Source organism: Rhipicephalus microplus, chromosome 2 (genome assembly GCF_043290135.1).
Source record: "Rhipicephalus microplus isolate Deutch F79 chromosome 2, USDA_Rmic, whole genome shotgun sequence".
Taxonomy (NCBI): domain Eukaryota; kingdom Metazoa; phylum Arthropoda; class Arachnida; order Ixodida; family Ixodidae; genus Rhipicephalus; species Rhipicephalus microplus.
Genome location: NC_134701.1, coordinates 272,515,644 through 272,542,363, shown reverse-complemented (window position 1 = coordinate 272,542,363; position 26,720 = coordinate 272,515,644). Strand labels below are relative to the sequence as shown.

The 26,720-nt window shown below is 44.0% G+C and overlaps 2 protein-coding genes across 2 annotated transcripts in view; one reads left to right on the top strand and one right to left on the bottom strand.

The window, feature by feature from the left end:
• The window catches only part of CngA (Cyclic nucleotide-gated ion channel subunit A), a 276,104-nt gene that overhangs the window by 61,385 nt on the left and 187,999 nt on the right, over positions 1 to 26,720 (top strand). The window lies entirely within an intron of this gene.
• On the bottom strand, positions 7,363 to 12,341 carry LOC119169327 (uncharacterized). The gene is made up of 3 exons (XM_037420438.2): positions 11,742 to 12,341; positions 10,651 to 10,888; positions 7,363 to 7,784 (listed from the first exon to the last, which is right to left on the bottom strand). Exons 1-3 carry the CDS (start codon positions 11,803 to 11,805, stop codon positions 7,484 to 7,486), a joined length of 603 nt encoding a protein of 200 aa, XP_037276335.1. The 5' UTR covers positions 11,806 to 12,341; the 3' UTR covers positions 7,363 to 7,483.

Genomic DNA, 26,720 nt, shown 5'->3' with positions numbered 1-26,720 from the left:
ATTTGTGCAAGGAGAAATAGCTCCCTAAGAACGTATATGCATAATGCTTAAAAGGTTGATTGATACGTGGGGTCTAACATCCCAAAACCACCATATGATTATGAGAGATGCCATAGTGGAGGGCTCCGGAAAATTGGCATCACCTAGGGTTCTTTAACGTGCACCCAAATCTGAGCACATGGGCCTACAGCATCTCTGCCTCCACCGGAAACGCAGGATGCTTAAAAGGCTGCAGACTCTATTTTTCGAAGGTTAGTTGATTCTGTTATATAGATCTCCTGTTTACAGAGACAGCTTCGACCAAGTGTGAATCTCAGCTAAAGTTCATTAAATTTTCTCATGGCACACCCACCTACATCCACGCTATAGCTTGACGTCACACTAAAGTGCTACTTCTAGTTAATTCATGAAGCAGTATCGCTAATTATGTTGATGTCGCGTACCAAAACTGCCGAAGTGACTGCTTATGCAGCACCAACTTGAACGTTTCAAATAGCCGCTTGCGCGTCTTTAACGGAGGCACACTTTAAAGAGGTCGTGAAATGTCACGAATCTTGCGGTAACCCATGTCGAAGGTTGTGACGTTTTCAAAAGAGAGTAGGAAGCGAAAGCAGATTTTAAAAACGCACTGTGACTAATTACTTTCTGAGGGTGCACCCGCACTTAGCACAACATTTACTAGGTTTTTGAAGACTTGGCTATTTATGTGACGCAAAGAAAAAAATTACGCCACCTCCCGCTAAAGGGAAACATGTGCAGATGCGAATCAGCGGGCACTAACGGTGACGTTGAAACGGCCGCTCATCGTGGCGTTATGCAGAATAGAAACTCGGCGCGAAGTACGCAGCGATGGAATGGGGTTTCCTACTTGAGCATGCCAATCGCTGCTAATGGGCAGTGAGAAACAGAAGACTCCGATTGGACACATAAACCCGCCGTCCGCTTATAGTAAACACGCACGGTGCGAATTTTTATTGTTCAACAACGCAGAGGAGAAATCTCCCATCAGCTTTACCTATCCAGTGCCTATATACACGGGGTGACCAGTGAATGGTTGTGCAGTGCGAACAGTCTTTTTTTTTTTTGCAATCAAGATAGTTGCTAACAGACGCTGCCTGCGTCGGTTTTGCGAGGCGAGAAAGGGCGGTGTTGGAAAGGGTAGAGAGGGGAGGGGACGGGCATGCGCAATGGCGGTGTAAACGCCACAGGGAGAAATGCCTAGAGGAGAGCGGGAGTGAGCATGCGTTAGCAGACGCTTCCTGCGTCGGCGTTATGAGGCAGGGGAGGGTGAGTGTGAGAAAGGATATAGAGGGAAGGGAACGCGCATGCGCAGGGTGGGGGGAGCGAGCGCAAGCAGGTGGTAGGATAGAAGTGGAGAGAGTAATGAGCAGCTAAAGGAGAGATGAAGGAGGAGGGTTGCGCATGCGTATAGTGAGAGTGCGGATGCCGACGACAACGCGGGACAAGCCGCCGCTAAAGATGCTTCGTATCGAAAAAAAAGAAAACTGACAACTGAAGACTTCTGACTGGCCAAAACTTGAAGAACTGTACATTTAACCAAACTTTTTTGTTGAATACAGTTACTTCAAGTAATCTACAATGAAGCAATGTAGGGTCGCAGCCATTCTGAGGCTTGGACTTCAATCGGCATGCGTTAGTGCACATCATGCCGGTGGTTCATTATCATCGCCTGCTGGTGTATACATTATGCGGACATGCTTCCTGGGAAAGGGTTGAGTCACTGCAGTTTTTGAAGGAACAACTGCCTGAGCGGATCAGCCAAGACATTCTTAGAGGATCGCGTGTTTCACGCATATCGCGGACAGAAGAAACAGTTGCAAGACATATTTTTTTTCTCCTGAATTCCTTTTACCGACGAGGCTGTTGTCGCCATGTTTCTCGGAATATCAGTGGTCTGATAGTAGAGATTCAAACAAGGTGACATAGATAGAAAGATATAAAATTGAGGAATAGCTGTGTCGACATGCTATCCTCTTCCGTGTGCAAATATATTCGAACGTTCGCCGTGCTGTGAGCGACGTTGCCGCGTTAAGAAAGCGAGCTCGAAAGCTGCGTGGCACGCGAATCAACAATTTGTGCCAGCAAATCCCACGTAGGCACCCCACGTAGGCACATCTTCTTGGAACTTGAAAGAACGAGTGGTTTGTGTGCAACACGATACCGCGAAGAAAAATTTTATGTTTCATTCATCTTGATATTCAGGGAATCCGAATTACAGGAGTCTCATTTTTGTTCGCCCTCCTTGGAAGTTTCTTTGCTTGTTTATACGAATTAAATGTGAAATGTTAAGGCTTACCAGAACGCTTTCATATGGCACACCATTTAAAGAATTGGCGTTAAGTAAGTAAGTATAACATTGTTTGGCACTAATTGTTTGAAAGCCTTGAAAAGCCTTGCCAGAAAGGCATAGCATATTATTACCACGCTCATTGTTTTGTTATCAGCCATTAGATTAGTTGCACTCTGTCGCTTTTTCTTTTCGTAAACACATGACCGCGATGGTTTGCAACCGCAGCATTTATGTGGGACCTTACATTTCATTAGTGGCCATACTTTGCGATCCATGATATTAGCACAATTTTAATCAATCAATCAATCATTTATTTTTCACTTCAGGAAGTAGAGGGCATGGGAAGAAAAAGCTGTTGCGAGCTTGACCAGGCTTCCCAGCCGATTACAGTTCAGCATGCAGCGCATACAGAAAGCAGTGTACATAAGTATAAACACACAGAAAGCATACATTATTCTACACACAATAAAAAACATCAAAAATAAGTTCAAAGCCTGAATTTTAGACATCAGCTCACCAAAAAAGCATGAAGTGCAGACTTGCAACAATAAATGTCAAAATCATTCTGTGATAACACAGAGGTTTAACACAGAGAACGAGGTTGTTCTTAGCATCTGGGCCCCGTAATTTGTGCGCTGTGTTCTTGTTTCGTACTTTCTCATAATCATAAGGGATACGAAGAAAAATATTCAGCTGATTCTGCCAAATCTGCAAGCACTGTAATGTTGTTGTTTACTTCATATTCATATCTAAGAACAAGGCGTAAGTTATACGTGCTGAAAACCGTAGGAATATCGGCAGTTTGGAAGAGCTGTGCTGAATGGCGATCTCTGGCTAAGTTATAAATGATGCGTAAAGCTTTCTTTTGTAGGACGTAGAGCTTCATTGAGGATGTGCGCGTGCCAGTTCCCCACACAAGTTGGCAATAATTCACTTGATACATGAACAATGATTTGAAAAGCAACAATTTCATATTAGTTGGACTGAATTTGCACTGAATATCACGAATGTACAGAAAACACGTCTTGCTTAACTAGACGAATGCATGAATCGGAAATGAATACACTATAGGATATTCGCTCGGAGTGAAAACCTCGATTCATGAAAGGAGCTATTAAAGCAAACTGGTGTTTTACTGTTTGCTAGCCTGAATCTCACTTTCCTGACATAAATACAAATCTTTGTAATTTAAGTTTAACTGACTTTCTAGGTTAAAGTTGAAAAAGTTGAAATGTTTTCTGGATCTGAAATTACGTTGGCTAAGCTGAAGAAAGTAGTAGAGCACACAACTGTTATTCCTTTAAGATAAAGGAATATATTCCTAATGAAAGAAACGCAGAGCTGGAAGCAGGGGGAGGGGAGGGGGAGGAGTGAGTTCACGGAGCCGACAAGTGCCTTCGCTATAAGGCATGGGATTTAAGCAGTGCCGCCCTGATTAGAGAGCTTTGATAGATTCTCTCGTCTTTTTGCGAATCTAATTAGGCTGATGGTCAGCGTTCGTTCTTCTGTTTTAAAACGTCGCGCTTTTGCATGTTCTTCCTGTTGACCTAGTGCACGAAGTAATTTGTCAAAGCGTAAGAGAACAGAAGACGGAGGTATTAAGTGTCCTCTCTTGCATGAATTTATCTTTTCTCGCTAAGACAGGGGTGCTTTAGCGGAAAGCTTATAAATTTTCTGGTGACTTTGTTTCCAAGAGTACACGTGGCAGATCAGGGCCGCAATCCGTTTCGCGAGCTAATTACGGCTGAACTAACATAGACTTAAACAGGCCGCCAGGCACAACGAGGGCTATTTGGTTGCGAAATTCGCGCATTGTTGCAAGTAATCGAAACGGGGGTGCTTTAGACACGCCCTCGGAATGATTTTCCCTCCTTTTATTAAGTACATACGTGTCGCGCTCCACGTTCCGTATTTCTGGGACAAGTTAAAAATGTACCGTGCAATTGCCATTATTTGCTCTTCTCACTTCGTAAAGAACATAGCAGGTGGTGCAAGGGACGCAGTTCGAGCGCATCCGGAGCTTGTTAGACACTTTCTCTATTCACTTCAACGATAAAACTCGGAACTTGTTTTAGCGCATGGTATAATGCCTTTGGAATACATAGGTCAAACATTTTCCATGTTCATCTGACTCTTCGATGTTACACTTTTTACGCTGCAAGGCTGTTTGTTTATGTTGCTTCACAATAAGCGAAATCTGCTATTTATTTATTGTGAATATATACTAAAACGATTGTGTTGCTTATAGCCTCAAGTACTCGCTTCACCCTATAGCTCTTGTATTTATTGTAAGTAAAATGCGGGGTTGTCGTTGCAATAATAGTTTTCTTTTTAGTTTTCACTTAGTACATTTGACGGAGCCTAAACGCCGGAGGTCCGTGTGCCTAGTTTGAGGCGCACGTTGAAGAACCCCGGGCTGTTGAAATTTCCGGAGCCCTCTATGGCGTCGTCTCTCAGAATAATTTCGTGGGTCTCTTTCGTGGCTCTCATAGTCATTTCAGCCTCTCTCTATCTAAACTAATGAAATAATTAAATTATCAATCAATCAATTAATCATTCATTGAGTCAACATATTATTAACAGCTCATTTACTTCACTTGTACAAGGGCGTCCCCTTACCAACTCCTTCAACAAACACGTTGGTATGGTTGCGGGGATGACATGCTTGATCTGCAGGGTCGCCGTTGTGGGCTAGTTTGCGCCAATTCGTCCACTTTATGACGTTGTCTGGTGTCGAAAATTTCAAAAAGGTGCTATGGCTATTTTCTGGCTACCTTAAGCTTCTATTCTGGCGCATTAATTAGTCATTTTTTATTACCTGCAAATAAAAATAACGACCAAGCTTAACGCTTCCGCTTTGTTTCTAAGCTTTTTTGATGCGTCCATCGATGCATGCGCACGTCCCCCTCAACAGTGGGGGGTGGGGGGTGGGGGAGGGTGGCTGATTGGGGACCTCAATGCAACCCGCAGCACGCCTGGAAAGATGGGGGAACGAAGTGCTTGTTCGCCCCAGTCAGCGTGGCTCACAACGATTGTGAGGGACTGGCTGAGAATTTAATGGTTTTATAAGTTTCAATAAAATCTAAAAGGGGGGAAATAGTACACAACATAACTGGCAAATTATAGACGAAATCTAAGTGCACATTTTGGCTGTCACAGTGAAGATGTTGCGCGAATGTTGGTGAAAGCGGGGCTTATTGGGGCTTTGTTCATCATCGATGCTGACACTACGAGCCAGTTTAGAATGCTGATTTAGAGCGTGTGTTCTCGTTTGAACGTAATTAGTAGAAAAACGAGCAAGAAAATCAACTTGACATGGTCATCATCAACAACATATCATTATTCCTTAAGCCGCACGAGTAATGTGGTAACTACTAAACATTTTACCTCGGAGCGTGTTTATACGATCTATGTTTCAACTGAATCTTTGGCTGGACTGTTCTAATCTTATACTCTGTCTCGACAACTACTTGTGCTGCATGGAATACGTGCAGACGCTTGGAACTTGTTCATTCATCTACAACTTGCAGAATTATATGGCCTAAGAACCACCAACAGCAGAAAAGAACTGCTATTGTTTCTATTCGATTGCTGATTGCAAATTGCATGATTCATTTTTCTGCTAGTATAGGCCTTTTCGTACAGGTCTTCTCGAGGCATGCCTTAATAGAAGACATAATCGCTTTCGCGAATCCAATATGGTGAGAATTCTGCCTAGCCGACGCCTTTTGTTGATATTCAATATGGTTTTGTGGCTTTCGTGTTGTCCATACCTTGACCAGTCTTACAGTTACACGTAGTCTTTGCTCACTTGCTGGCTCTCGTGCACATGGTGAAGACGGGAGGCTGAGAGATCATGAAGTGTACTTCCTGTGAACCGAACCGAGTCATGAGTCGGTCTGTTATTGTATCGCCCTTTGGCGTTTTCTCTAATCGAGTTATGTATCCAAGCTGACTTGTCATTCTGCTTTCTCCCGCAGTCCGGTTTTTCGGATAACATATTAGTGGCTTCCGACTATTAGAATTTGTGTGGCAGGCGCTTTTTCTTGGTGAGTGGTTTGCAGAAGTTGACTCTCGCTTCCTTGTTAGCGATGACATTGAATTGTTTGTGTAGATAAAAAAAATGGACGCAAACGTGAAGCACATGTATAAATTTACGTAAGGTGATGATCCCTCGAATTGTATTCCGTTATCAAACGTCGCGCAAAAGACACAGAAAAGGAGAACACAAACGCAGCGCTGTGTTTGGGTTCTCATTCTCTGTGTCTTTTGCACTACGTTTCATATTGGAATATTACCAACTCACCCAGCATGACACCCTTCTTAATTATATTCTAAGCACTTTACACAACTAACGCCGACAGTACAGCATTTTTTCTTTACTTTCACTCTTTGCCTCGTGAATTCTAATCGAAGAACTATATTTTTCTACGACGGAGGCACAACTAATTTTTAGGAAATTATTTGGGTTTATGCACTGTTCAACGTTCGCAAGTGAAGCCTACGCCCAAGTTCCAAGTTGGGCGGATGCGCATTCTACACTTTTAAGAATACGATGCGTGTGTTGTTTGTCGACGGAAATTCACACTTGGCGCATTATACGTCAGTGATATTCTCACTCTTCAGCTACGTACGCCGGCAGGAGGGGGTGGTGATGTGAAAAACTTAGTAAAAGTATGGACAGAACAAATATTTGAAACAAAAAAACAAATGCCAGTCTTTGCTTGTCCTTGGCGATAAATGGACAGCCTCGACAGTCAATATAAAATATGAATATGAAAATATGAAGAGAAAAGAACACTTTTGGGCAAAGTAAGAAGGGTCAAAGTTTATCTAATAAAACCAATAGTGATAAATGCGAAAAAGATCTGATTTAGAAGGAAATCATTGTAGCCTGTGTATTGTGGCTTGTTTATACGCTCTAGTTACATACATTTGCTGCTGTTCTTAGTTTTATGCGCAATCGAGAAAAGCACGATTTACTTGTTCGCGATATTTTTTCCATTCTTCTTAAAGCCGGATAAATTATTGTAAAACCGCACAACTGGAAATCGCTGTTGAAATCTGTAATTTTTTTATTAAAAAAAAAAACAATGAAAAATTCTTTCTGCGTGTATGTACAATCTTCGGGCCTTGCATTTTTTTAACAACGTGGTACTTTAACGTCCTGAATTAGTTGGGCGGTGTGAGAGATTCTTCGGATTCCTTGCGTCGCCTGTACTCCCTTAGCTTCTCCAGGACGAGTGAAGGTCGCGGTGCGCCGGGCTCTCTGGGAACGTGTGATGCGGCGGGGGTGTTCAGGCGTTCGATGAATGTGCTCACGATCCCCTTGGGTCCGACGGCCTCGCTGACCAGCGGCAGAACCAGGCCGGGCGCACTGTCCGAACAGTCGGGGTACAGATGCGCGCACACGTTCTTCTCAAGGCCTCGGGACCAGGCGGCGAAGTAGGCGTTTTTCGGGTGCGGCCTTCCCCTGTCGAAACAACGTACGGTGCAGGAATGTGAAACGGGTGGGTTCAAAGACCCTCCAGGAAAGAAATATAGATTTTAGCACAACGAAAATGACAGTGGCACTAAAGAGAAACAAAACGATCTTTGCTCGTATTGGTAAACTGCGATTTCAAAATACCGGAAGCACCCCTCTTACCTTGAGAAGGCTCATTTTTATAACAACAACAACAACAACAACAACAAAAAACAAGCAATAATATTGATAATGCAGGAGGCAACGCTTACCATGACGTCATATAGTTTGATGGCGTCTGCTATAGTGCCTATATTAATCGTGTATCTTTAAAAATTGTCTACACTTTAAAGGAGCAAAATGTCACGGCATAGCAAGTTTCAAAACATTTAGTTCAACAGACATGGCCAATATTAGCAAAATGCCTTGGGAAATTCACGACGTCAGAATGGCGCTAATGTGCTGAAGCTTTAGCGCGGAATTCAAGCATAAGATCTTGAGATTCACTTCCTTGTTATTAAGTTAAAGTGGCGAAATCTGTGACAATAAAGTTGTGAAAGAATCATTTGTTTATCTGTACCACTGCTATGTTACACTGTAGTGTCTCCTTAAAAACAAACAAAAACAATCAAAAGAATATAGGTATCATCTGAACACTTGCTCGCTACTTCAAAGATAGCGCTGAGCGGAGCCGTGCAACATATACTGGGCCTATGTTGGCGTCTAAGAGTTCACGCGTCGGGCGTTACTGTGAGAAGAATTTCTTTGCACTATTCAGGGCTGGGTGTATGGCGTAGTGCTCTCTGTCTCCTAAGATTAATTCCTTCCTCCTCGTAAAATACAGTCAGCGGCGCGGTGACTGCGAAGTGCGGCTATTAAGAATATATCACGTATCATTGCAGAGGTCACGACTGATCGTATATATGCTGTGCGATTTTGTTGGGGCTTGAAATCAACACGACCAGCACTGTAAACACAGTCTAGAACTTGCTAAGATCAAACCTTTGCTTTGTCGAGATATTCTGTCCGTATACCAGCACGTCGTAGTCATAGTCTTAGCGATGAGAGGCTAGCCAGAATCGAACATATTCCATTAGTGCTACTGACCTCACTGTTAGGTGGCGTGGTCACTTCAACCTGGCGTCGCCACCCTCACTGCATGGGGATTTATTTTATTCTTTATTCAATGATTACCCCGCTTAGCCCGAAGGCGCTGCAGCAGGGGGGTTACAATGTCAAGAAAAACACATCTTCATTAATGCATCACACTTGTTCATTTGATAAGTGATTCCATTCTCTAATGGAACGAACAAAAAACGAATTAGCCTACAAATTAGATCTGGTACGGTACTCTGAAATCTTGAAACAATGATCATTTCGCGAAGAGATATAAGGAGGACTGTGAAGGTACTTTTCTTTTCGTATGCCGGTTTTACAATGAAGTATTTGGTACAGGAGCTTTAGCCGCAGTTTCTTTCGACGCGATGAGAGTAGCTCTGATCATGTTGCTGCTCTGATCGTGTTGCTGAAGGGAATTACGTCTTACAGCTGTAAATGTTTTTTAGTCGAATGCCTTGGATGGCTCGTTAAACGCGCGAATCGGCCATCCGTGCCGTCAATATGAACGATGCAAAAAATTAACACGTAGTGTCATACTGACATCACATACCATGACGTCACACGATGACGCCAGACGTGACAACGTCGCTTGGTCAAGTGTGAACTGAACACGCAGGCAGTGCAAAACCATGTGATGCGCAGAAAGCTTGCTACGTTTCCCATCTTGAAGGCAGTGCATGCAATTGTACCTTAAGTGGAGAGACTTTGAGAGGTTGGCGCGGGAGCATCAACACATCGACTGAGAAAAAAAAATAACTTGCACCTTCGACTTCACTTTAAAGCGACACTACAGATAAACAATGACTTAATTTAGAGTGATAAGTTGCATTCTAAGAATTCTAATGCCACAACTATTCCTGCAATAAGTTCATTACTAGCGGTGGAAATTGAGGTTGAAGACTAGTTTTTGAATTTCGCGCCGAAATTGCCGCGCATCACGTAAGAAACTCGAAAATGTATTTTTCGTTTTTCGTGACATTGGCTGGATGAAAGTTTTCGAAACTTCTTATGCAAACTGTATGTACTGCAATGTCCTTCAATTTTATTGATTAGAAAGTACGCAGGACTTAGTAGACGCTTTCAAATTTATGACGTCACAGTATTTGGTGCGGAAATCTCAAGATGGCGCCTCCACTCGCATTTTCTTTTTCCGTGTTATCTCGTTTACCAAGTGTCGTGTAGCGGTAAAAGTGTTGTTTGCGGGTTTGTAAAACTGTACTTTACTAATGCGCGAACAATCGTCTTGCTCTCTGCTGTCTCTTTAAAGTGAGTGCACAAGCTTTTACGAACACTCGTATACATATAAATTACAGACATTTTCTTGCAGAACGAACTCGCACATGGGCTCTTTTTTCCCACGAACTGTACGCGAGTGGAATCGCCTCCCTGGTGGGATTGTGGAGGCGGCGACAGTGGAGTCATTCTTATCGGAGCTAAAAAAACTTATAGCATGTCTTCCTGCCATATTTGTACTCTTTGTTTTGTGACGTTGCGTTGTTAGTACAGAGTGATGTTAGTGCGCACTTATATAGGTATTATGCTATGCGCGATCGCATGTCATGCACTGTATATTTTTCTTTTTACCACGTTAAAACCTGTGTGTCCGCGGCATTCTCTGTGCGTAATATATTGCGAAAATGTTAAGTGTACTATATTTATATGTTACCCACTATTGCTTATGGCTTCACTTTGAAGCCAGCAGAAATCCTGTAAATAAACAAATAAATAAACAAAGATGAAGGTCACAGTGTCTTACTTGATGATTTCCTTCCAGAAACCGGAAATGGGAAGCATGTCGGTGAGGCTGCGAGCTGCCTCGCACATGATTCGCTTCCGGCAGCCGGCGCTCACGGCCGCTGCGACAGGCCGCCTTGTTTGGTGGGGCGTTGATAGATTTTCACCTGACAAGTTCTGCTCTCTCTCGGGTAGCGAGGCAGTGACATGCCCTCCGCCGACTTCGAGGTAAAATTGCGGCCGGGTGGACCCTTCTTTATCTGTGGAATAAACGAGCACAAGAGCCGCGAATACAAAGTTTTCTTCAAAATTGCTTGGTACTATCTACCACTTCTAACTTGGTCCTATAACACGTATGAGATGGCCGTGCTCACAGTATCGTTAGCTCGCACATACTCTTCCTGTAACTGTGATCTATATATGAACGAAAAAAGAGAATTTTTTTTCAAGAGGATAGTTACTTTCTTAGACAAAACTAAATGAATTCAAAATACAGTTAAGTCAAAGGGAACATAGGGGAAATTCACGGTTGTCTTTGACTGTAATCTAGTAATTATTACATAAACGAAAATGAATTAAAGGGAATGAAAAGTCGCAATTTTCTTCGGTGGGGCCAAACGAACAGTGCAGTCATCTAATTAGAAGGTTGTGGGTTCGGATCAATATGCATTGAACAAATGTAAGGAACCTGCAAGATAAAAGTATACTGAAGTAGCTTGCTTTTTTATTGAAATAAAAATAAATGAAGCAGTTCTCGCCACGTTTTGCAAATAGCTATCGCATTCTCGCAGCCCTATTGTTAGCGGTATAAAAGTCATGAAAACATAACATAACCTTGAAGTCGGTAAGTTTGAGAGTAACAGAAGTACCGGGCTGCTAACACAACCTACCAATATGTGGTACACGCAGTTGCATGCATTCGAGAATTTGCATAGCAGCAATAAAGTCAAGTTACAATGTGCTGCATTGCACTTTCTTATTACAGCGTATGCAAAACAGGTTGATTTACTAAGTTCACGCTGATGAGCGGTGCGCCTTACAAAAAAAAAGAAGAAAATAAATCGAACAGCTTCAAAGAAAGACACAGTGTAGAAGAAACAAACATGAGCTCACGTGCGCTGGTGACGGTAAGCCAAGTGACAAGTGCGGCGCAGACGAAATACCATGTTGACGCCATGCCTGTGCGACAGGCCCGTGATGTCTCCACTGATCGTTGATCACGGAACTCCTCCGCTTCTGCTGGACGGGGCGCAACTTGTAGCTTGGGCGACGCGTTGATGCAGTGAGCTGCCAAGAAGCGTCGCTCTCGCGTTCCTCCCAAAATTTCGTTTCAAGTGAAGCCCGGCAGACCGGCAGAGTGTCCTTTTATACGACGTCCTGCTTCTGAGGGTGACTCATACGCGACAGCTGCTGGTCACGAAATAAACCGAGAGAAACGATGCCTTACCACCTACACAAAGCCAACGTGCAGATGTAGACAAATCCTTGCTCGGAATACTTTTTCGGAAGATATGGCTCCACGGCTTTTTCAGGCCTCTTCGAGAGAGCGTAGACCTTTTTATCGCCCGTGATTGGCGATTAGTGGATAACTTGCTGCAGTTTGGAATGTTCTTTGACCCTGCGGCAGTGGCATGTCGCGGCTACCAAAGGAACGCACCGATACCTAAGTAGCAATATATACGTGTTTCCGCGTCAGTGACTCACCGCGCAGGTGAGATTGTGCCGCTCCTTCTTGTGGGTAGAGTCGAGGGGGTGACTAATCTCTTCACGAGCGAAAGAAGGAAGTTGGAGGGGAAAGGGTGAAGCGGCTTCGCAGCATCGACGCTATTGACCGTGACTAACGGCCCCCCTGGCTTCTATATGCACTTGGAGATATCAAAGACAAAACAAACAAACAGAAGCCACAACTACTATCCCTTTGCCGAGACTGTTCTTTGAATGTGCCTCTTTCTCGCGCATATCTGCTCGGACTTCGAACCTCTGATGGTCAAGTCGACTTCAAGAAGAAATGAACACGATATGTGGCAACTTTTTTTTCTGCAACCTATCAATATTAAGTCGTAATACAGGTGTTACACGTATGATAAAGTTGTTTCCCTAATTGTTTGAAAGGACCCAGAAATAGAAACAGAAATATCATCTCTTGTGCGCCAGAGGAACTTTTGGTGCGTAAGAAAGTTGGCTACACGCGGGTCACTTGAGTGATTTGGTTTGCTTAACCGAATAAGCATTCTGAAGACCCCACGAAAAATCGATTTGTCGTCAGTCATATTCCATATATCTTTTGCTACAGTACATGCAGATTTATTATGTGACACAACTAGCTATAAAATAAACTTCTGACCATTAATCAAGTACATTGCTGTTTAATTAACAGTCTGCCTCTGTAGTATAGTGGTTACGATGGCCGCTGATAGGAAATTCACGGGTTGGATCCTGGCTGCAACAGTTGCATTTTGGATGTATCATTGATTACTATGTGGGGTTTAACGTCCCAAAACCACCACGATTATGAGAGACGCCGCAGCGGACGGCTCCGGAAATTTCAAATATCTGGGGTTATTTAAGGTGCACCCAAATCTGAGCTGACGGGCGCACATTTTCGCCTACATCGAAAATACAGCCACTGCAGCCGGGATTCGATTCCGCGACCTGCGTGTCAGCAGCCGAGTACCTTAGCCGCCAGACCGCCGCGGCGGGGCGCATTTTAGATGTAGGCGAAATGCAAGAGTCCATGCAGAGTGCGATGCCATAGATTCCGTTAGGGAACACCTGAATAATAGTATTAGCTTATATAGCACAAATAAGGACTTATATATATATGCTAATTATTCGTGATTTGTTTAAGTGTGGCACTCCGTGGTAGCCAACTTCTGATAGGACAAGTGAAGGAAAAAAAAATTTCACGTATAGGGTTAACATTATTGAATGAATTGATGCGGCAGAAATGTTTTCTACAATTTTATGCTGAATGCTTATATAGTGACGTCATGATTTGTATGGTGTAACGATTTCATTGGCCGCTGACAAAGCAGCCTCCGGAGCGTATAACACCGACAATGCGGCTTTACGTGCGATGCGTGAGCGCTCATGCGTGACGTCATTTCTGCCTGAATGCTGTACCCACATAAACAAACGACCAATGTTTGTTAAAAAAGCAAGCGTATATAAGGCGTCAACAGAAGAAGACACACCGAAGACATTAAGCGTGTTTCGCTTGATTGGTTCGAGCGCTCCTTTCGATATGGTAAAGCAACTAAACCTGGAAGAAGTAACTTTGACCTGCGCCAAATCCTTTTCTATTCTTTGTAGCTGATGCACAGCCCGACGAAATGGGAGTTCATGAACCATTCGCAAACTTTTTGCTCCCCCCTCTTCCCATTCTAATCTATGGACGGGAAGCATTTCGTGAAGAACAGAGCCGACCTCGGAAATCTGTAGTGGATCCGGTTTTGCGTACACATGCAAATGTCGAGAAAGGGGCTGAAATAGTGCCTCGAAGATACGCGTTATTTAGCAAGTGTGATGGCTAGAGGCGAAATGGTACTTATGTCCGTGTGTAGCAGCGGGTGTGCGGAGTGCAGATAATTTGCATGGTGCGAATAAGACTGGGTGCTTCAAACGTTTGAGGAGATTTTCAAAACGCTTTTCTGGAACCCCAAGGGGTAGGTTCTTCGCGAAAACGACAGCGAAAATGAGACCTCGGGAGCCGCGCCAGTTTCTTGCTATTTCCCAGGCGAACTTTTAATGTTGCCTTTTTGATGACGAACACCATCTTTCATATTCGGATATTTCCCATGGCATGGGCATATTTACGATTTGCAAAAATCAGAGAGGTGGTTCTGCAAGGCTTTTTTTTTTATCAGGTACTGTACAGCTTTTTTTCGCTCGTTTCTCTAACTCCATGGAAAGTAGGTCCCCCGAATAATAGAATCCACGTTTACAATGCGTAGGCTGTGGGTTAGTCAGGCATGACAGTGCCATAGTAACTCCTAATACGCGTTTGCTGCTACACTCACTGAGACTGCGAGCGGCAACAGCAAAACAAATGAGGTAAGGAATTTGTGAACGAAAGTGCTTGGTTGGAAAAAGAAAAGAACAATCGAACAGTGTAGGAAAGCTGTCCTACACTCAGTTTTGGAAACTATCAATTCCACAGAAGCGGATGTCGTCAGAAGAGTCATTATCTTTGAACGCAGCCGAATTACAGTGCGCTAAGGAGGAAGCTAACTATAACCCCCTTATTCACAAACGCTCCTCGACTTGACTTTCACCGTTCACTTGACAGAGTTGAGCACTGCGCCACAGCTCGGCTCAAAAATGACGCTGCATGCGCTACTCCAGAATCGCGGCAGATTATCGCTGATATGCAGTCACTTGCCGTGCCTAGAGACGGTGCTCCCATCGGCTTTCTCAAGTGAAGGTGAAGCGTTGAGTGAAGGGACGTTCTAGAATGGGGGTAAGAATCTGCCAGTTCCTGAACACGCGGTTGTGATAGAAATTGCAAACGACGAACCATCATTAGCGTCTTTCTATGGACCTACCCAAACAAGATGGCGGTGATGTTCTACTTGGAAGCAATGGGTCGGCCATTTCTTGACCACTCTTAAAAGGAACTCCAAGTTTCGCACGAAATTTTCCTTTGGGAAGCGACGAATTTTTCACGTGCGTGAGAAAACTAATCTCCATCTGAATTGTGTGTCGCGATGATCGGCTAATTTGCGCTCATATTTACCGATCGTCACACGTATGTAGTTCTTAAGTGGGTGGTAGGGGACTGTAACACAAGTGCGTCAGTGTGCACACGTAGAAAGAATCGCTCGTTCCCTACAAATCTAGAGATGTAAGACAGGGAAGTTGACCCGTATTTGGCATCGGGTGTGCTACCTGCACTGTGATTATGGATTAGGAGGCAGAGAGAGAAAAAAGGAGATAAAATAAATAATGTGAAATCAGATAGTGCACTGTCGAGGCGAGTCTAAGCTCAAAATAACTTTATATATATCGACAAAGACGTGTAGTTTGCTGGACACTACATGAAACAATAAGCGGTACCTTTTCTTTACCCGCTTGTTTTCATACACGTGCGCACACTTTCCATGTGCTGACTGATTCCATTTTGGTTGGGTAGAGGGCAGTCGCGAGGATCGGGGGCGTAGGTTCTGGAGACATTGCGATTGTCCTCTACCCAACAGATATGGAAGCAGTGACCACATGGAAAGTGTGCACACGTGTATGAAAACAAGCAGGAAAATTGAAAAAAAAAGGTGGTTTGATTCGTGACTAATAAAGTGCTTTGCCCAGACAAGTGCATTGCTCAATCCCATGTCAGACAAGTGCATGACTCGAGTTCACTTTTTTTCTCAAGCTTTGCGGTGCCACGTATAGCGATTTGTATTTTTTTTCGTTTTCGGATTACTTGTCATTGTTCCATCATGAAACGTAGGGAATTTCACTCGTAATGTACATGCTTTACTTGTACTCGTTCGACAGTGTATCGTGCTCGACAAGAACGCCTTTAGGTTAACAAGCTATGCCGGTTGACTAGGAAAAGCTGGCGTGCAATAACGATGACAGGATTTGTAATAGGTACTATGCTGATGAACACTTGTTACTTATAGCGGAAACTTAATTCATCAGTAAATCGCCTTTTTTTCTTTCTCTGTCACTCTCTTTTCTTTTTCATTCCATGCACCTAAGCTCTTTCCGGGGGAAATGGTTGCCTCCAAAGATGCCAGAATTGTGTTAACCGTTATCCGGCCGTATACAAAACGCGGGGATTGCAGCAAATTTTATGAGTTTGTATTTTGGAGACAAGTTCGGTAAACAGGAGTGAAGGTGTAGTTAGGAACCAGTGACTTTTTTTTCCGCAGCACACTTGACATGGCTATTCGAGGTCGCAAACTCAAGGAATGTGGGCATCAATGGCAGTGAACTTCAATACGCCTTATTGCCGAAGTAGTCACCCTAACTCGAGGTAAGGCCGCAAAACGATCCTATATCTCGGTGGCTTAGGTCCTGGTGACATCGCGATTGCCCACTACCCAACCAAAATGGAAGCGGTCAGCACATCGAAAGTGTGCGCACGTGTATGGAAACAAGCGAGAAAAGGGTGAATACTTCGGCAAAGAAGGCATATTGAAGTAAACTGCCATCGATGCCCACTTTCCTTGAGTTTGCAACCTCGAATAGCCATGTCAAGTGTGCTGCGTGACAAAAAAAAAAAAGGGGTGGTTGCTAACTACACCTTCACTTCTATTTGCCGAACACAGTCCAGTGATTTCGCGCCCTCGGAGTTATTCTTCTTCAAGGTGGGCTAACTATAGTCTCAGATATCGTTGGATTCTGCAGATATATAACTTAAAAATGAACTTTAAGAGCCGCCTCCTTGAAAAATTCGTACCACAACCACGACCTTAAGTGTTAAGTAATAAACATATGTGTTAGTAAAGCACCGCGAGTGTGTCTTGCTTGTTTTCATTTTCATTATTAACTTAGACAGGCATTGTGCCCCTCTAGTAGAGGGGACAGTTGTCGGCCTGATCCCTCGTTGTTTCTTCGGGGTACCGGCCAATAATAATAATAATAATAATAATAATAATAATAATAATAATAATAATAATAATAATAATAATAATAATAATAATAATAATAATAATAATAATAATAATAATAATAATAATAATAATAATAATTCTGAAGGTTTTATCGCAGTTAATACTGTTTCTGGCCACTCGAGTGCTAGCGATACACAGAAAAAAATGCATTATATATATATATATATATATATATATATATATATATATATATATATATATATATATATATATATATATATATATATATATATATATATGACATAATTAAATAAAGCATGATCACAACTATTATTTGCAGTACCACATGATAATGCGTGGCAGTATTAGATAATGTTAGGCGAAGACCTTGTGACTGTACGTCTGCATTACGAGACCAATTTCTATATTTAGGCGTCTACGATGTGTGAGTCCTCGGGTGCTGCGGTTCGATGTTGGCATTGAGTGGTTTGGGACGGTGATCGAGATCGATTCGCAAGTATACGAGACGGAAAATTCGCTTGTTTTCTCCTTCTATGGATGCCCTTCTCGTTTGCTCTGTCATCGCTCCTTTTCGTCGTCCCTCATCGATCGTCTGAAAGTGCTGCGAAGGTATAAAAAGCAGGAAGGCCTTTTAACAGGCTCTTCTGTCTGGGGTTCCTATTTCTGATCGTATCCCGATAGAACACTATGTTACAATCCACAGGATTCCACGTGTACTTTAAATTTACACCTTAAAGACATGCATCAGTTCGCATAAAAATGTGTTTAAAGTTTACGGCAGGCCACTGTTGGGGTTTCGTTTGGAAAAGTGGGCACCATCCCCGAGGAGTCGTAAAACATTTTAGATGAGTACTGAGATAACACAAGGGCACACGGCCCCAACTGCCTTAGTTTGAGACCACTTGAAGGGAAATGTCATCCTCTTCTGCAGTACAGTCTACAATACAATACAATAATCTACAATGCAATCGTCATCTCCACCGCTTGTAGTTGTCCAACCCACTCCCCCTTAGGGTTTTCTGCACCTGACGTGATTTTGCATTGCCTCTGTGATTAGACCACGTTTGACCAAGCGACTATGTCGTGCGACGACGAGACCGCGAAACGTCATGTCAAGCAACGTCGTGGTGGTGCCACATATTTCTGTGACTTTTGGCATCATTACATGATGACCTTTTAGTATAAAGTCGCGTTAATACCAATAGTACCGGGTCCGGTACCGGACCCGGTACCATCGCTATTATACAAGCTATTTACAAAGTTAATTGCTAACAGAGTAAAGAGAACATTAGAATTCAATCAATTAAAGGAACAAGCAGGATTTCGAACAGGCTAATCAACAGTCGACCACATTCATACTATCAATCAGGTAATAGAGAAATGCTCGGAATATAACCAACCGCTATACATAGCCTCCATAGATTACGAGAAGGTGTTTGATTCAGTAGAAATATCAGCCGTCATGCAGACACTGCGGAATCAGGGCGTCGATGTAGTATATATAAACATCCTGGAAGATATCTACAAGGGATCAACATCTACTTTAGTGCTTCATAAAGTAAGCAACAGAATAACAATCAAGAAGGGTGTAAAGCAGGGGGACACAATATCCCCAATGCCATTTACCTCGTGCTTACAACAGGTTTTCAAAAGCCTAGAATGGGAATGCAGTTAGGGATGAGAGTTACCTGAGTACCTTAGTAACCTGCGCTTCGCCGATGACATTGCATTGCTGAGTAACTCAGGAAACGAAGTGCAACTCATGATTACGGAGTTAGACAAGTAAAGCAGAAAGGTGGGTCTTAACATTAATCTGCAGAAAACGAAAGTAATGTACAACAACCTCGGAAAAGAGCAGCGCTTCGAGATAGGTAATTGTGCACTTCAAATTGTAAAAGACTATGTCTACTTAGGGAAGGTAATAACCGCGGAGCCGAACCACGAGATTGAAGTAACTAGAAGAATAAGAATGAGGTGGAACACATTTGGCAAGCACTCTCAAATTATGACAGGTAGATTACCACTATCCCTCAAGAGGAAGGTATATAACAGCTGTATCCTGCCGGTACTTAGCTACGGAGCAGAAACCTGGAGACTTACAAAGAGGGTTTAGCCTAAATTGAAGACGACGCAGTGACCAATGGAAAGAAAAATGGTAGGTGTAACCTTAAGAGACAAGAAGAGAGCAGAGTAGATTAGGGAACAAACGGGGGTTAAGGATATCATAGTTGAAATCAAGAAGAGAAAATGGACATGGGCCGGGCTTGTAGCGCGCAGAAAGGATAACCACTGGTCATAAAGGGTAACTAACTGGATTCTCAGAGAAGGCAAGCGAGTTAGGGGGAGATAGAAGGTTAGGTGGACCGATGAGATTAAGAAGTTTGCGTGTATAAATTGGCAGCAGCAAGCACAGGACTGGAATAACTGGCGGAACATGAGAGAGGCCTTTGTCCTGCAGTGGACGTAGTCAGGCTGACGATGATGATGATGATGCCAATGGCGTCGTGGGTCACTTTTCGTGTTTGATGAGGTATCCAAAAATAGTGCCTTAAAACGAGAAAACAGTCACAGCTTCAGGTGGCGGCGGTGGTGGTGCTGTAGCAAGCGTTGCTATCCCTGCACATATAACTGGCAGCCAGTTCTCATAATCATCCCAAGCCCTGATAGAATATGTGTGTGTCACCAAACGACGGGAAGTCCTGTGCCTCGGAGGAAGGCAGCGATAAGTCGTTAAAATGTCTTCCTGGTCGTTGTTGATTCTCCGGTGAAAACGACGTCTTCAAAGCTGCACTTATTAAAACCCTTGCTGGCTTATGAACGGTAGGCTTCCTTGCTCTGTGAATTTCGTGTTGATATCTGCAATATCGAGCGTTTTATCGGGCCATAGCTAGCTGTTGGACATGCAAAAGAATACGCTCTCACAGCATGAAAAGAAGAGAGAGAGAAAAACAGAAATGTTTTAATCAAAAGTTGATGTTAGCCTCGTTTTTCGCCTGACATGCTTTTCCAGAGAGCTCTGTGATGATTATGATATATACACTGTTAGACACATAGAAATACATATATCAACATACGCACACATAAATTACATTTACAAAGTTTCTTGAGAGCTCGTGCCCGCAAGAAAATGAGAGTGCTTTGGTGATGTGTAATGCAAAATGGTGATTTGCCATTGGCCAGAAATATGCCGCAAATCAAAGCACAAATCCCGTTGAAAGTGTAATGTCGCCGTCAGAGTCTTTCTCTCTAATCGGCGTCGTGAGACAGATCGCGCTTTTGATGTATACCTAACTTCAGTTCCGTTCATCCCAATTTGAATTTCACGAAAAGCGTCGTTTGGGTGTTGTGTAAAACGTTCGGTAACGGCTATTATGGTGTTGTGAGCAAGCACTTGGTGCTGCCTGCAGAAACAGCCGCAGATATGGGCGCCACGTTGAACAGCGCTTCGGTGCTCTGTGTGATACAAAGCGGTCGTTGTCATCCTCTGCGGGTATTTTTGTCTTGAGCGTGCAGTATTGTGCGCGTTCTCTCACTCTGTACCTGCCGCTTCTGTGGCGTGCCTTGATTTTCACGACTGTTGTGACGCGTGTTAGTGCTTGTTTCTTTCCAATTGATTACGTCGATGAGTTGTGAATATCGCGGTTGTACACAGAGCGTGCGGTTCCCGCTTATTGTGTCCGCAAAACTCAGTATGGCTATGTGATTTAGAGCCTCCCGAATGGTGGCCGCTTTGTTGCTTATCATCTCCCGTAAGCAGCTGCAGATGAACTGGCCGGTTTTTTGTCGTGCTATCGGCATGGCGTTAATGGTAACAATTCACAGTCCTAAAAAAAAAGTCACATAAGCCCGTGTACTCAGATTTGGGTGCACGTTAAACAATCCCAGGTAGTCGAAATTTCCGGAGCCCTCCACTACGGCGTCTCTCATAATCATATAGTGGTTTTGGGACGTTAAACCCAACATATAAATCAATCAATCAATCAATCAAAAAAAAGTCACAGCTTTGCCGCAAAGGCGAAGCAACGAACGCGATAGCAACAATTTGGAAAGTCATGCGCAGATTGGCAAGCAGATCGAAATATGCCCCGCATTTCTCACGCCCAAATGACGCAAGGAACATATTAACAGGTACAGATGAACGTGAATAAGTGTCTCAGTTGTTACTTCGCCGTGTCTTAAAAACGCGCCATTTTCGCGAATGTAGGCTGTGCAATGATTTCAGTGACCATTGCGCGCCCTGTAACTACAACAGAGTCGTTCCATTGCAAGCCCAACACCAGCCAAGACGTATGATTCTCCTCACCGGGAGATAAGGTCGCGTGAGAGAGCGTCCACTTCCCTCCTCTTCACGGGCCAAAGTACGCGTGAGAGAGGAGAGCTGATGCACGCTCATTGTGCCAGCTTGCTGATAATGCTGAAAACATAATAGTTCCCCCCCCCACCCCTCTTGAGAAGCCCGACAACAGCAGTAAGTGGTAGATATAAATAGCTTGCCGTTTAAACGATGAACGAGGAACCTCTTGGTGGCTCAGTAGCTGCGAGTTCAGCTTCCAAATGGCCCAGGAAAACTTACATTGTCTAGCACCGCCACAGCGAATATTAAAGCTCATTAGGCAGTGGTCCGTAAAAAAGACTGGTTCGACTACGTATTTGTAACACATCGGTATTGTACTCGCCGTTACATAAGCTCTGCGCCGACGAGCGCAGTGGTTAACGCCTCGCATTCACGACGCGGAGGTCCCACGTTCGATTCCACGCGCCGGAGTCTTCTATTTCTGGATTTTTTTCTTCCTTGCGCTTTCATATGCGCTTTCATATACGTACACATATACGGTGCATGATGCCGGCGGTGAAATCCGGCCGAGAGTGTCCATATAATTGCTACCGCAATAAAAAAAAATGCCAATGCGGAGAAGCACAATGAAGTGGTTCAGGTAAAATGTAGAAAAGCAGATATTCTCCCTCAGCAATAAAGCTTCTGTTCATTGATCCAGCTGTCCAACGAAACCCTCTCACGTGTTGTATTACAACGGGAAATTAATAAAAAAGGGAACTAAAATGTCATCTTCGCCCAAAATGAGGCTTTAATAGAAAATACTTTAATACGCCGATGCACTCGTAATAGCTTTGGTCCAAGCGCTGCCTGTAGGCGCAGTGCAGTTGGCTGCGACATCACGGTGACATGGCGACGCCATTTATTCAAGGCGGGTCCTTTGACAGTGAAAAGGTGCTTTTTCTACTCGTGCCCCAGTGTAGTTTTGTAATAGTTTCATGGCTGTCCAGAGAGCCAACGATGCGGCGGTGAGGCTTGGCCTCTCTCTACCAACGTTGGAGTGGTCCACGGTGCTGCTCTAAAGTTGGTGCTTCTCGGAACCTCAGTAAAGTCCTGCGTCTATTTGTACTTTTAGTCTAACTGAAAGTTCTGTCTCTTTATAGCCTTAATAGAGGGCGCATGCGGCAATTCTTGTTCGCTCACTGTACCACTTCGAAACCCGAATGCTCCTCTTAAGTCTTTTCTCCACGGCCTATTTCACAAAAACGAGGTTTTGCGAAAGGTCCAATCGAAATTTCGCAAGAATGAGTTAAAGGAAGCCGCTATATAGTAGTGCAACAAAGCCCTTATGAAACTATAGAATCACTAGAGTGAGAGCAAGTTGAAAGTGATCCCAAAACGGAGGGGCAGAGGCGGCAGGTGACGTTACTGAAGCGAGTTAGACGTCTGGACGAGTGCGCTGTGAAGACTTCGAGATTGTGACTGTCGATCCCTTCGGACTTTTATCATCCCTTAACACCCCACCCAGATAGGATGCCGTAAAGGTGGTGTCTCGCAAATGTTTCAAATAAGATTGCGCAACCGGCATCTATAAACAGAGACAGTACTTACAACAAGAGAGCAACACTAAAACGTTCCCGAAATATAGAGACTGTTTGCAGGAGAGCACGCCAAGAATAATACACTGAGTCAGACGTCAAGATGAGCGCGTGGTTGGGTTTTGGTGATTGCGGCTGTCCTTCTACTGGCAAGTAGTGTCGATGAAGTAAAATGCAGACATATATAAGATATCGAGCTGAACCTGATATCCCACTCCTGTATTTTCATTCCACCCATTCGCTTGATGCAAGTGCTGCAGTCTGTAGCGGTGGTTACCGCGCTAAGCTCCCGGCTGTCCCCGCCCGGAGCTCAGCCGAATCTGGGTGAGGGGAGTGCAAGCTCAGCTGTCTGAGCTCGGCAGAACGGCATCGGTGGGTGGTCACTGGAAAGCGAGCCACAACGCTGGTCAGCGCTTTCTGGAAGTGCCGTTCAGATAGAACAACAGAAAATAAGAAGAATGGGGATATAAGGGGACGTTGTCGCGCAGTAGCTCAGACATGTCAGCTGACCAGTTTCGTGTAGGGAGTGGCGCTCGGCGTTATCCGGTTCTCCAGAGAAATGTGCCGAAGTCAGAGAGAATGCACCGAACGGCGGGATAGACCGAGTAACTCTATTTGTAAGCACAGATTGCCCCGAGGAACAGTTCTCGCCTAGTGGTGCAATCACCGAGGGAGGATGATTTCACGCGTCGCTTGATCCTAATGACGTCAAACTGCTCATGGAAACTCGGCTGGATGAGTTACAAATAAAAGTTGCTCTTATTTCGTACAGGTTTCCGGTTGGTCACATGCAAAATATAGCGAAGATATGGTTTCATTTACAAGGCATTAGATAGATAGATAGATAGATAGATAGATAGATAGATAGATAGATAGATAGATAGATAGATAGATAGATAGATAGATAGATAGATAGATAGATAGATAGATAGATAGATAGATAGATTAGCATGGGGGGGGGGGTAAGATAGTTTGACGAATATGACGCGCTGGTCAAGACATGAATAATGTCACAACCCCGTCGCGTACGTCGTCAAACACTTCCCGCCACAGTGGCACATACGCACGGGCGGGTATGTGCCACATGTGATTGACACTTGGGATCTACCCAGAAACGACGAGAACACACATGGGCAATTTGAACGCGCGAGCGTTGAGAAATACCCGACACCGGTAGCGTCCAGGCGACGAATGCAAAGAATAAATGTTGGGGTTCCAGCTGGAATTGAACCCAAGCATTCTACTTGGCAAGGAAGCATTTTACCACACAGCTACACCACGTTTCGGAACTACTTTTCAAATAGACGTTAATCTTCGTGAAACATCAATAGTGGTTGCAGTGCTGCCGAATTTTATAAACATTACATATGCATTCCTTTGACACAGTCGTCACGTCGGGTTAACGTCAATTGTGGTTGGTTGCCATACGCTGAAGTTGATTTATGTAGCACTGTCCAGGGTCAGCATCCTCGCGAGCATCAGAGCTTCATATCGGCTTCTGGTATTGCTAATACGCATGTTCCAGTCGGCATTGTTGCGCAAGTGTAAACTGGTTATATAAACATCTACAACTATTCAACATATGTCTGTGTATGCAACATTTGTACATATATTTAGCGTCCTTTTATGACGTGTCACTCCGTAAAAAAACCGCAACACGGTTACGTTCCCTTCTCCCGTTTCGCATAATGTACGTTGATTCCCAGGTAAGTGGGATCAGCTGAATTTTCTTTGTTTTAAATTCGAAGCATTTTTTAGCGAACTTCAGCGACATTGAGCGTATCTATCTATCTATCTATCTATCTATCTATCTATCTATCTATCTATCTATCTATCTATCTATCTATCTATCTATCTATCTATCTATCTATCTATCTATCTATCTATCTATCTATCTATCTATCTATCTATCTATCTATCTATCTATCTATCTATCTATCTATCTATCTATCTATCTATCTATCTATCTATCTATCTATCTAAGACTTTTAGCTCTCCTGGCCGTTTGGATAAAGGAATCGATACCAAACCTAGTATGGCATAACATGACTGTATGACGAGCATAGTTGACTAGTCATAACATGAAAATTATTACATGTATGGCATGAATGTCACGATTTACATTTCATGGTCTTCCTGCTCTTGCGGTGGTCTCGTTCACATGACATGTTGCAAAACTGGCATGCTATGACATGATTGCATGGCGAACACTAGCGACAGACACTAACTTGGAAACCATGACATGCATGTCATGTAAGTCATGAGTCATGACTACATGCCACGCTCATGATGCGCTCGCATCCGTTTCGCTAGCTTCACATACACCAAATTCAGCGTTACGTGATGCGAATGAATGACAAAGGTATGTCACTGGTGCAAACATGATAATCATGAGATGCGTGTCATGTGACATTATCACTACAAGCCACACTCATGATGCCCTCGCAGACGTTTCGCTAGCTTCACTTACACCAAATTTCGTATTACGGGACGTGAATGGACGACAAAGAGATGTGATTAGTGCAAGCACGAGAATCATGTGATGCGTGTCATGTAACAACATGACTACATGCTACGCTCATGATGCGCTCGCGGCCGTCTCGCTAGCTTCACATGTACCAATATAAGTAGTGCGTGACGCGAACATAGTTATATGACATGTCCAAACATGATGATCATGACATGCGTGTCATGTAACAACATGACTACATGCCGCTCTCATGATGCGCTCGGGACCGTTTCGCTGAATTCATATATGCCAAATTTGGTATTACGTCACGTGAATGGATGAAGAAGGTATGTGACTGGTGCAAACATAATAATTATGAGATGCGTGTCATGTAACAGCATGACTACATGCCATACTTAAGGCGTTAATACACTTGTACGTGACCCGGTGCGCGTTTGCTCCAGCGTTCGTTTCATCGCGTCATGCCGGCGATGCCACGCCAGGTGCCGATCTGCCTGGCATATACTCGCAGGCACGCGCCGCACTGCATTGCTTTCACGCATGCGCGTTTGAGCACACCTGGCATCCCTTTGTCACGAAGCTGGCCAGACGCGGCGCATTCTGGGTAACGTGGTTGGTTCGAAATGCAGCATGTCGCATTTCGGACCGGTAGCCGCCGGGCTGCGCCGACAGACGCTGGTCGCGTTTGGAGTCAGACCGTAGAGTGTTCGCGTTTTGCTAGCGTAGCGTCGCTGCGCCCAGCGTGCGCTTGTTAACGTTACGTCGCAGTATATTGGACCCTTCCTGATGCTCCCCTCGCCGTTTCGCTAGCTTCGCATATTCCATGTTTGGTATTACAGGACGTGAATGGACGACGAAGGTATGTGACTGGTGCAAACATGATAATCATGAGGTGCGTGTCATATAACAACACGACCACAAGCCACGCTCATGATGCGCTCGCGGTCGTTTCTTCAGCTTCAAATATACCAAATTGGTATTGCATGACATCAATAGACGGCGAAGTTAAAAGACACGTCCGAACATGATAATCATTATATTCGTGTCATGTAAAACATGACTACAAGCTACGCTCGTAGCACGCTCGCGGCCGTTTCGCTCGCTCCACATATACCAAATTTGGTATCAGGTGGCGTGAATAGACGATGAAGGTACATGACACGTCCAAACATA